This window comes from Motacilla alba, chromosome 10, assembly GCF_015832195.1.
Source record: "Motacilla alba alba isolate MOTALB_02 chromosome 10, Motacilla_alba_V1.0_pri, whole genome shotgun sequence".
Taxonomy (NCBI): domain Eukaryota; kingdom Metazoa; phylum Chordata; class Aves; order Passeriformes; family Motacillidae; genus Motacilla; species Motacilla alba.
The window spans coordinates 11,191,924-11,204,332 of NC_052025.1; the positions used below are offsets into that span (position 1 = coordinate 11,191,924).

Below are 12,409 nucleotides of genomic sequence, written 5' to 3' on the forward strand. Positions count from 1 at the left end.
ACATTAGAAAGCTCCAAAGCAGAGTCACACAAATAAATGCAAAGAAAACAAAATATTATTAGAGAGAATAAACTTACTACTTTGCAGACATTGAAATTCTAACCATGAGGCTTAATAGCTTTATGCTACCTTCTTCTACAAGCTGTGATAGAAATACTGACTGTGACAAAGGAAAATAAAATTTGCACAAGAGGAAGATTTTGAAAAAGAACTTCTGATAAAAAACAGCAAAAGGAGTACCTGCACATATGCAAGTCACCTGATCCAGACACCATATGAAAAGAATTATCTTTTGAGTTTGCTGCACCAATAATATCTTTCAAAAGTCCTGGTATCTGGAGAGGCACTGCAGTAAGGAATGTCAGATTTTATTTTTTCTTTTTTTAAGATGAATGTCTGCCTTCTCCCTTAGGCTGTGGTCCTACTTTATGTTTCTACAGGCATGTCAGCACACATGTAAGCAGTTTTACTGAAATCAAGGAATCTTTATGCAGGCAAACTCATTCTCTGCCTTTGGGACATGGTCTTCAGAGAGCAAACTACTGGGTATCATCTTCCTTCTGTTATTCCATAACACCCAGGACAGCCATGCAGTGGATCTGGTCTGGGCAAATAACACATGAAGTTCCCCAGCCCTTTCCTACTGGGGGATAATGAAATACAGCAGTAATAGTATGCTGTTAAGAACACAGGAACCTCAATTCTGCAAACACTTCCACATGTGATTAATCCTGAATGGACGCTATTTAATTGGATTCCAGATAATAGAGTCCAAAGAAATCCTTACAGAAATACAAATTTACACTGGCTCAGATGGAAACTATGACATCTGGGCTGAAAACCAACAAGCAACTGATTAGTTTAGGAAAAAGATGACAAAAACATGCCACTACAGTAGGACACACTGCCTGGGCATGAGATGCCTTGTTTAGGTGCATTTTTTGCCAGGATCTGCCTCCCTCAACACCTTTTTCCAGGTTCTGGAAGTGGCATTTGGGACAGCAAGGTGGGAACCTTTGCAAATATTCAAAGATAGTCTCAGGCTCGCAGGTGTGTATGCAGAAATGTGCAGTCAGTTCCCTACACCCAGTGATTGTAAACCCAATGACAACTGACTCACAGTCCTGGGTCTGTGAGAAATACGAGCTGCACGTAAACTGAGATTCAGTCTGCACAGGGAAAAACACAACACAGCTGGGAAAAAGGATTGGCAATGTCGGAGAGAGAAAGCTGGAAGCAGCAATACTACAGGAAGCCAATAGTGGACCACAAGCTACATTTGAATAACCAGTGTGCTGCAAAGGTCAAGGCACTCTGCAGCAATCCCATATACAAACACACATCCTGCCAGCGTGGGCAGAGCCCCACAGGGTGCAGCTGCACCTGGGAGAATGCTCCAGCCCTTGTGCAGGACATGGATGGACACACTGGGAACATGTTAAATGAACCTAAGGAAAAATATACAGATGCACAGGGCAATGCACACACCAAAAGCATTCAGTGGGGCTGGTGGGATTTAGTGTTCAGCAACCAGATCTATCCTAAGAAAGGCAGGAGACCATAAATGTTCAGCTTTGCTTTTCCTATGGAGTGCCAAACACAGCCCTCCATGCCTGCTGGCTTTGGAGCCCCCCTCAGCCTGTGCCTGGTTGGTCTCTGCCAAGCAGAGGTAGGAAAGAGAAAAACAAAACTCAAGAGGAGGAAGGAGACAAATCTCCTTTCGAGGTACAGCACTCTGCTTTCTGGCACCCCCTTATGCTGCTGTGTCAGGACAGACAACCCAGGCACAAGTGAGTCCAAACACTGCTCCATGGGCACCTCTCTCCCTTGCTCCCACCCCACAGAGCCACAGAAAAGTTGAACTGTAAGTGTTCTACATCCAAACGTTTCCCAGAGGATTAAGCAGAAGAGGAGCTGCAGGAGCTGCCTCCTAGTTACCAAACAATGGGTCAGAGACTGGGGTAACAGTCAGGGATGGAGACCTGGATTCTTTTCTACACGTGGAAGAGATTCCAGATGAGGAAGATACACTGTCCTGCAAGTGTATCTCTCCAAAATAAAGGGCTGACGGTAACCCTTTATGGAAGTGTGAATGCTGTAAAATAAAAGTTTTGTGAAACTGAAGAGAAACTAGCAAGAATGAGCTGCTTGGTTCCAATGAGTTTGTATGGAAAACATATCAGCAGAACAAGGAAATAGCAGCAACTCCAGAATTGTTCTTTGCAACTATAGCTTTTGCCCCTCTCTTTGCACTTTCCTGCTTCTCCCACCTGGATTGCATCTCCAGACTGATGCTACACATCTCTGTAAGGTCACTCCCTGTGTTATTATTAAGTTTCAATAGGTACTTATATTTAGTACATTCAGTAATCCAGTCTGATATGGGATTGATTCCCAGAAATGGTTTGCATTATTGTGCAATTGTATCTTGAGCTCTCCCAGACTTAAAGTTTCTTCTACTCATTGCCTTTGGTGTGGTTTTACTCTTTGTATTTTAAGTGGCTTCACAGGTAGGTGCCTTCCAAGGCCAAGAAGGACAAAGTTCCTGACTTGAAAGGCTGACACACTGTTTCCCAGGTGACATCAGTGACACCACAGTGACATCTGTAAGGTCCTTACAGTCTGGAATTTTTTCCTTCCTCCCTCCCACTACTTACTCTGCTGCACGTAGGATATTTTGTTAACTGATGGTCTTAAGGAAATTCTTTGGTGTATGATATTCCTTGCCCTGTTTTTCCTCTTTGTTATAGGATGTCTTCTATTCAAGCAGCCAAACCAGAGCTGGCAAACAGCCTCTCTCTAGGTTTTTTACACATTGCTGCAAGGCAAAATAAACAGTTGTTTCCAGTTTGCATTGTCGGGGCTACAGATGTATGCTAATTAACCTTTCAATCTGCTGATGGAAAGCTGAAAGAGATTTAAATGTACTTTTCTAATGCAGAGACCAAAGTCTGTGGACACCTGTCCTTTCTGATGTTGGGCTCTGCGTGGCCCAGAGCAGAGTACGTCATGTCCTCCCTTTATGTTGACTCTGAAGGCATTTTCAGATTTCAGCAGAGCTTTACAAAAGGCCAGAAGGCAGAGATAAAATCTTTCTGAAATTCAAGGACATTATGTGTCTTTTTGGAGAAACACTGATGCCAAGGATAATATTTGGGTTGACCTGAGACCACTTGAAGGATGGGGAACTTCAGTCAGGAACTACTTCATAACATAGGAAGTTCATTGTTTTTTTAAGATGCTGCAGTATTGATTCAAATTTCTTACCCTCTTTTTGTTTTCTAGAACCAAAAACCCACAAACAAACAAACAAACAAACACAACCAATCCCCAAAGGCAGGTCTCATGTACCCTTCAGGCAAAAGTATTATCAAGCTCTCGTGTCAAACAGTGTGAGCAGAAGAAAGGAAAACGAAATGAATCTGCAGTTTATATCCAATTTCAGTATCAGGTTTAGAACTGGCTGCTACGCAAATGAATGAAACAATCTCAGATGTGCAAAGCCAGTACTGCAGAGACCTTCCCAAGAGGAGGAAGCAAGGATCTGTTTCCTTCTTTAAGTTTTAAAAGCTTTACCTCATGATACTGCCTTGTTTGCCAAATATTTCTTGGAATCTTTCAAATAATGGTTCATTCTCATTGCTCCATTGTGCTTCAGCCAAACCACTGGCTGTTGATGCTGCCTCTGTTGGAGTCCAGAGTCAGCTGATGCCCTGCCCATGCGCTGCTCCTGTGTTCTCAGAGCTAACCTTTTCCAGGGGAGCATGTGCACAGGACAGGAGTGTCTGCACACACACAGGCACATCCCTGGCAGCTGGGATCAGAGATGGATGGCACAGGGGCAGCCTTGAAAAGTACCAGGGTACCTAAAGAAACAGCACAGTGCTGATGTTCAGCTAACTCCTAACACCTTTAAAAAGCCATCTCCACACCCTCTTCCTGCCTGCTCCACACAGACTACTTCCCTGTGTTTGTTGCTGTATTTACCACTCAAATTGCAGTTTTACTGAGAGGCCTCAGGCCTCATTCTCCCTCATGCCTCTCAAGTACACAGTGGAAAGGTTTTTACTGCTCAGGCACCACCATTTGGAACAGTTAAAATGCCCAACCTCTCCCCATTGTTATCACTCCTCCAGCATTATCAGGAAGTCCTTTCATCTATCCTCAAATGACAATTGTATATACTTACTGTCAGCAATCACTTGCTTACAACATTTTTATTACCCTAAATGCAGGAAGACTTGTTAATGTGTTATTATGACAGGAAAATAAGGAAATGAAGAGTTAAGGCTGAAAATTCTGTCTTCATTTTGCTGCCTACAAAAAGTTCATTCCTGTTGGGAATCCTAAAAGGTTCTTACCCAATTAAAAAAAAAAAAAAAAGAGATCTGTCACTTAACAAGGGGAAACTAATATTTTTCCTATCTTTTTGTAGTAGCAACATACAGATTGACTTGAAGGGTACAGAGTTCACTGAAAGGGGCACTATTCCTTCATCCAAAATACATATCCAATGATTTCCATGAGATCAGTTGATGAAAATTATTCAGCGGCTTCAAAGTAACAAGGAAAAGTATCTAACAAAAAAATCTGTAGAGTATGGGTATGAAAAACTTTTTTTGCTTATTGCCTCAAAACTTCTGAGACAACTGTTAGCTTCATTTGGACTCAAAATTGTGACACTGCAGGAGAAAATGTATTCATCTATTGTCATCTACACAAAAAGATCAGACTTGCACATTTGGGGCTAATTATTTAAACTAATTAAAGAGGGAAAAAAAAAAGTAGCAGAGAGATTTAAAGAACAGAATTTTAAAGATGTTTCCCCTTATACCCCTGCTGTGCTAACAATAAACATTGAACACCTTGGCCCCAAAATTATTTGTTTGCCAGGTAAGAGTTTTACTGTAAGCTATGGTTCAACATCATGTATAAAAATGATAACATTTTATGCTACAATCCTCAGATGAAAGCTTTTTAATTCACACTTAAAACTGATTGCAGGAGGACAGAAAAAGACCATCAGCTACTTAAGTTCCCAACTTTCCAAACAGTAGGAGAATTAATACTTCACTCCTTGTTATTTTTGTTTCAGGAAATGAAGGAATCATTACTCAATGAACTGATTAGGTCACTGAAAATGCATTCACTTGTACTCTAGGATATGACCAGGTATCTGCAAATAAGTTTAAATGCTGTCTGAGCAACATGTGTCAACGTAGTGCAGAAGAATTAGAAAGTACAAACAATTCCATAAAGGACTCATTGCCTTAAATGTGCTCTTCTCCCATGGACCACAGCAGAACTCATGGAAGTGTTGCCTGAAGAAGCCACAACCTCACCATCAGTTCCCAGGATAAGCCAGACCTTTGCAGTGATCAGCAAATCATGCCTCATCTCAGGAAGGAACAAACAGAGACCTGCCAGGAAAAATTGCTTGCAGATCTCCAAGGACTGATGTATGAGTGAGGTACATAATTAAAGAGGGAGAGAGACTGAAGAAACTCTGAGTTGGTAAAGGAGAAGTCACAGGGGACTCGTATTTAGTAACATGGCAAAAGTGAGATCATAAACCAGAGCAACCAAAAGGGGGAAAGGAGAAAAGCACATGGTGCAGGACTGGACAGGTCCCAAATGGCCAAGGAGAAAAGCTCAAAAGACTGCAGACCAAGTTTTGGCAGAAAAACACAGAGAAAGATCTGTTGTCTATTTTGATGGACCCTTTGAAGTTTTCTGGATCTAATCTGATTTTTGTCTGTCATTCTTTGCCAAAAAAGATAAACCCTGCCAGGGAAAAACCCACCTTCCCTTATTCTTGTATTAATACAAGAATACAAATGGTCTGTTTTAAATATCAAACACTTAAAACACAGAACCTTTCTTCTATGATGTGTTGGAGAGTTCAATATTTGCAAGCTGTCATACTGGCCATTATAACAGACCCAAGTTGTTTCTGTACCTTGTACTTTATCAAATGATGTCAGAATGTAAGCCTTGGTCCTATTTCTACAACTGCACCACAATCAACCCTCTGGCTCCATCCACACTTCACTGAATTGGTTGACAGAGGCTTATTTACTAAAATGTCTGAATAGGGGTGTCCAAAATATATTTTTGAAATTTTTTTGTTGATATTGAACGTCTTCTGTCACTCTGTAGTAATTTCTTTTAACAGTGTCTAACATTCTATTACATTATGATACCACAGTGTTATGAGCCTTCCTAGGCTGACATCTGACACAGTCTTTAGGCACAAGCTTACCTTTAAACATTTCCCTTGAATTGTTTTAGTTCATACTTTCAGGTGCCTTACTTTCATGCCTTGTTGGAGGGGGGACACACTCAACAATACTGAAAAATACTGAGCTAAAAACTACCTTGTAATCACTACATTATGATGGCTCAGCCTGCCACTGCCACTAGTTCCCATTAAAATGACAGCATTTACTACCTATTACTCTAAGCAATATACTGAACATTTCACATCCATTTGCAACTAATACATTGAAGTGCCCCAAATCCCATTCTGCCATTGCTACTGGCAGATGTTTTTTCACAGTGGCATTCATAAGAGTGGCATCCATTCATTGTTAGATAAGCAGCAAATCTGGAGTTAAAGTACATGTTAATTCAGAGTAGCAATAAAGGAACTGGGCAAGACAAACAGGAATCCAGCAAATGGGAACTTCACCCTGACAAGATGGCAAATACACCTTCATAATGGTGTGACACCAACATTTTAAAGGCTGTGTTCTCCTTCCAGCACAACATTTTAAACAGCTTTAAACCTCCATTATTTACATTAAAATCCATTTTACTTACATTAAAACGCATTGTCTTACCTCCTTGGGTCTCTTGTATTATCCCAAATAAACTTCGCCATCCCTACACAAACTCCTGCTGCTTATCCAAATACAGTTCCTGTCTCCCCAGCTGCACAAGCCCAGACTTCTGTTCAATAATGGCATCAGCCACTTATTTGGGCATGTTCTTATTTTATTGAGGTCATTCCAGACTTTTTCTCTGCTCTCTACAGTTGCATTAACAGCTTCCTTCCTATTTTTAAATCAGTAGCTAATTTCAGCAACTAAGTGCCTATTGTTTCTTCAGGGTCACTCATAAAACAAACACCATTATTGATCTTCTGAATCTACCACTAGTTTTCCCTTTTATCTCATCTGAGTGACTATTCAAGGGGCAATTTCTCAATAAACCAGGACATTTATCCTAGATAAACTAGGGTATCTGAAGGAAGAGATTTTTCTGTCTATGTGTGCTAATACAGCTCCTATCACAGCAGTATCAAAGAAACTCATAAACCTTAGGGATTTTGTCTCTACAACACCTTTTTAAAGGGACAAGAGTTGTTAACTGTCTTTTACAAACAAGGAAGTAAGACACAGGGGGATTTAGTGCTTCAAAGGCAAAGACCACTCATCAAATGTACAGCAAATTAAATTCTTGTTTTCTACATTTTAACCACGATGGCATCTTCCCTCTATTTTTGCATGCTCTCTGGATACACAACTGCTTCCTTGTTGGATTGATGACCTGGCCAGTTTATATTTATTCTGCATTTTTGATGAGCATCTGAAGACAACAGACATCATAGACAAACATAAAAACCATGTTAACCAAACTATATTTCCTTTATCGTTATTATTAAACTTCAATACAATTTTAACCTATTTGTTGTCCTCCAGTTAAGCTAAAGGAAATTTTGGCTTTGCACAAGAAAATGTGATACTAAAAAGCAAACCAGCCCTCCCAGGTAATTAGACCTAAGTGACCTCTTTCAGCCATCAGGTATCTGGCCATTATTGTTTTGGCCAAGTATGGCAAATCCAGTCCTTCTCAACTGAATTCTAGACCAATCCACAAAGAAATGTTAAATGCAGTTTGGCTGCTAGAGCGCTCCATCAGTTCTAAGTCACAATTTTCCAATAGTGCCCTGGCATTTCATCACTATTTTGCCACTTTTAGCATCTTTTTTCTCTCTTTACTCATAGGGGTGGTTTCTCAGGCTTGTTCTTACTGATCACTGGATCAACACAGCTCCAAAGAGAGGGGTGGGAAGCTAAGGCAGTAATTGAGAGGGCTGCCTGTGCTGGTTTTGTCTGTGGTGCTGTGGCACGTGGAGCTGGCTGAGCCCCCAGCACCATCCCTGGGAGAGACAGGAGTCACTGAGCTGGGGGCAGGTCTGCATTCTGCTGCTGGAGCCTCTGGGATCTGAGGAACCTCCTCTGCACGACACTACCCATGTGCACAAAAATGCACGGCTGACTCTGAGCCAGGCCAGTTATGTCTGTGTTTCATTAAAGGGCAGGCAGATCACTTCTGTCCTGCTCCAGCACTTCACAGGTTTATTAAACACAGTTTAAGAAGTTTGTCCCTAGACAGGAAATTCATGCCAAAGGTCTCACTGATGCCAAACACCACTTGGTAGGGGCAATAACACTGCCATTTAAATGTATTGTTACTCGTATTACTGAAGCTACTATATTAGCATGAAATATAGAAGTTTTTATGAGAATACAAAGATCAAACATGCTAATTGCATAATGAATAGAGAAGAAGCTAGCAACCACTCAAGGATCTGGAAGCAAGTGAATTCCCTGGATAAAAAGGCATTCAGTTAATCAGAAGTTTCCAAGTTGCATTCTCAACTCAAATATTTCTTTGCTTCTTATTTGTATGCCATAATGTTTTCTGAGAAGCAAAGACTAATGTTCTCACTAGGTTTTGCCTTCACTGAAGAAAGTGTGCATCAGGCAAAAGTTGGCAACCAAGATGATGGAAAGTCCTAGCAAAGATGGCATGAACTATAATTTTAACAAGGTTCAGGCAGACATCAGCCTGATCTACCATGAAGCTGTATGTAATGGCATCCCAAGTCACAGGAGCACATTCTGTGCACACTCTGCTGAACTAACACCCAGCACTAATGCTCCCCTCTCAAGACAGTTCTCTTCATACCTGATGGTAGACTCTGGGCTCTCTACAGGTTCTGCCTCTACTTGCTAAGTCATGTTAAAACTACAGATTGCTTTGTCTTCACTTGAACTTTACATCCTGTTAGTCTGCACAAAGGAAGTGAGTTATGTGAACAGCACACCTATTTTTTCCTAGTCAAGATGTACTTTGTTGGATATTATTGCCATTCAGGTGCCTATTTAGTAAGCCAGTCAAAAGCTATGACCAGCTGCATAGCATATAATGATTTTTTGAAAGGAAAGAAAATGCCATTAAAACAAAAGGCCCTGTTCTGCTTCTGAGTAAACAAATGGGAGTTTTACAAAGGCTCAAAAAGGAAAGGGATTAACATGCTTGAACGTGGTAATGGTCTCAACTGTTCACATTAAAATTTTCACAGTAAATTAAACCATGACAGAGGTAGGAAAGAAGTCAATTTTCAGTGGCTCATGCTGTTCTGCTGACATAAATTGCCATTTTTTAGGTAGTATATCCACCAACCTGTATAATGATAGAATTACAAAACCACAACCCGTTGTTGATTATGTTCGGCCTTTTGCATGCTAATTTTAGCCTGCTCTGCCAAAATAATTGCATGCACCACCTCATTACCAGGCTTCTGGATATTTAGAACCCTGTCGCTATTCTTTTTTCACCGACCTTTGCTTAAGCCTGCTGTGTTGGCCTTCCCTCCTTGTACGGTGTCTGCTGTTCAACAACACTTCTGCTTCCCAGTTCTGCCCAGGACACCTTTGCAGCACTTACACCCATCTTTTTCCAGGGCTGTCTTGCCAAGGCTAATGCTAAATGTCAGTCCATCTCTCCCCTGCTCATCCATGTTTCCCTGCAGGTTGCACACAACTCTTCACTATCTTCATGCTCTTTACAGTCTATAAAGAACAGCAACTTTCCTTGACTAGCAAATGATGGCATGAAGCACTCCCCAATCATCCCAGCAAGGCCGGGGAAGACAAGTAAATACAGACTCACTGGTTGATGCCTGCCAAGAGTTCCCACAACACGTGTTACTTAGTGAGTTTACACAACAGTGACCAAAGAGGAGGGAAAGGACAGGCCATGTAAGTGTGCCAGTACCAGACCCCCCACGGAAAGCTCTGCCCGGCGTTATTGTAGCAGTACCAGAAATGGATGTTCAAGTACAATCAGCGCTTATCTGACCGTCAAATGACCACGGTGCCTTTGCATCTCAGTTGTATCACAGCAGTGTAAAACAAAAAATGACAAAGGCCTATGAAAGAAAGTCAACCCATTAAAGGGCAAGGTGCGGCGGGAGGTGCGGGAGACCCAAAGAGCCTGGGTGCAGTGGGGCGGCACCAGGGCTGGGGGGCTGCCACAGAGCCAGACCCGATTCACCTCACCCAACCTCCCCGAGCCGGGCTGAGCCCGCCGCCCTGGGGACACGCACAGTCTGACCCCGGGCCTCGCCCCCTGCAGACCTGTCCCTGTCCCTGTCCCGGGCCGTGCCCCTTCCCGCAGGTCCCCGGGCCCGGCCCGCAGCGCTGTCCCGGCCGGTCCCTGGGCCGCGGGGCCCCGGGGCGGCGGCCGCCCAGCCCTGCCCGGGCCGCGGGGGGCGGCGGGGGCCCCTCTGTCCCCCGGGGGAGCCGGGGGCCGGGGCGAGGGAGGGCGCATAATAAACAGCATCGTTTTCATGCAGGCAGGGCTGCCGGCTCCCCAAGCCTCCTCCCCGCGATAACAACCCAGGTACAGCCCGCGCTCGCCCCCCTCCCTCCCCCTTCCTCCTCCTCCTCCTCCTCCTCCACCTCCTCCTCCTCCTCCTCCCGGGGGGCCGGGGAGAAATCTACAGATCAAAGAAAAGATGCACAATAATAGCGGGGTGGGCTCGCACCGCGGCCCCCCGTCCGGCGGGGCCGGAGCCGGGGCCTCCGGCGGCTGCTGGCCGCGGCCCGGCCGCTGCTCGCCCGGCCGCGGGGCGATGGGGGCGGCGGCGCGGGGCCGGGCGCCCCCGCCGCGGTACTCACCCGGGCCGGCCAGTGCGGGTACCCCTTCATTTTGGCGAACACCAGGTCTCCAGCCTTGTATTCTCGGGGCCGCGGACGAGCCATCGGGAGCCGCCGCGGGAGCCGCCGTGTGTCCCCCCGCCCTCCCGCACGCCGCCCCGGGGGCAGCCGGGCGAGCCCCCGCGGGGTGCGATGCGCCCGGGCACGGGGCGCAGCCGGGAGCGGGGCCGGGCCGCGGGCGATCCCCGATCTCTCCGGCGGCGGCGGCGGCAGGAGGAGATGGGGTGTGTGTGTGTGTGTGTGTGTGTGTGTGTGAGTGTGTGTGCGTGTGTCTGTGTGTGTGAGTGTGTACGCGGGGGAGGGGGAGGCCTTGGACACAACCCCAGCAGCCCCCGGTACCAGGGAGCGGGCTGGCCGGGCGGGGGCGGCCGGGGAGCCCTCGCCCCGCGGCGGCGGCGGGCGCGGCGCTGCCCGCGGCCCCCCCGTGCGCGCTGGGCTACGCCGCCCGCGCCGCCCGCTCCATCCCCGCCGCAGCCGCCGCGGCCCCGGGAATATGGAGCCGTCTCCGACGAATTACTCCTCGGGCAGCGACCGAAAACAGGATCTTCTTATCCCCCCCCACCCCGCCCGCGCCTCCCCCCGCGCTTTCCCTTCCTGTTATTTTCTAGGTACACAGATCGGTTTCTATGAAAATAGGAGAGCAGAGAGCGCTCCAGTCCCGCCCGGCCCTCCCTTCCCCGCTAAAGCATGACATGGTTCTTTATGCGCGCCCGACATGGAGGCAGCGCGGCGAGGAGAAGCCGGCCCGTGTTGGCAGCAGGGCTCCCGCTTCCCCCGGCCAAAGGCGCCCGGCCCTTGGGCCTGGGAGTGCCCTGGCCCCGCTGTCACGGAGGCCCAGGCCCAGCACGGACCGGCTCCTCCGGGTACCTGAACATCCATCCTGAGCCCTCCCCATGCCAAGCAGCCTGAGCAGACCCTGGGTGACGGCCTGGCTTCTAAGCACAAGGTTGTCACAATTTCTGTACCCAGCCTCTCCTCCACCGCCTGACCCTCCACCTGCCTTCTCAGCTTAAAACTAAAACCCACATCCACCAAGCCATGGACCTTGGAGCTGCACAATGGTGATGTCCCCTCACAGGGTGTTTGAGATCTCTTGCTTGCCAGGTGATGCCAGTTTTTCCCTGTGGAAGAGAAGCCCTGGTAACTCACAAATCCCAGATATTGCTGCTTTTACCATAATGTTATCAGTTCACCTGTAATGTTCAAACATCAATTATTATTGACATTTATTATACTCAAGTACCTTATCTAGTAAACCTAGATAGGCACCTGGTAGGTGGGTCACAAGTAGCAAAGTTTAGGAAAGGTTTTTCTGCAGGTCTGGCTGAAACTAGTAATAGGTTCTCCAACCACTCCCACATTTAAGATGGCAACTGTCCTCTTTGGGTTTAGCGAGA

General features: G+C 45.9%; 1 protein-coding gene across 1 annotated transcript in view; it reads right to left on the reverse strand.

The window, feature by feature from the left end:
* Nucleotides 1–11,473, reverse strand: part of HDGFL3 (HDGF like 3) — a 43,224-nt gene extending 31,751 nt beyond the window's left edge. The window contains exon 1 of the mRNA XM_038146809.1: nucleotides 10,974–11,473. Coding sequence (XP_038002737.1) covers nucleotides 10,974–11,057 — 84 coding nt within the window. The 5' untranslated portion in view covers nucleotides 11,058–11,473. The remainder of the gene's footprint in view (nucleotides 1–10,973) is intronic.
* Nucleotides 11,474–12,409: the final 936 nt, after the last annotated feature.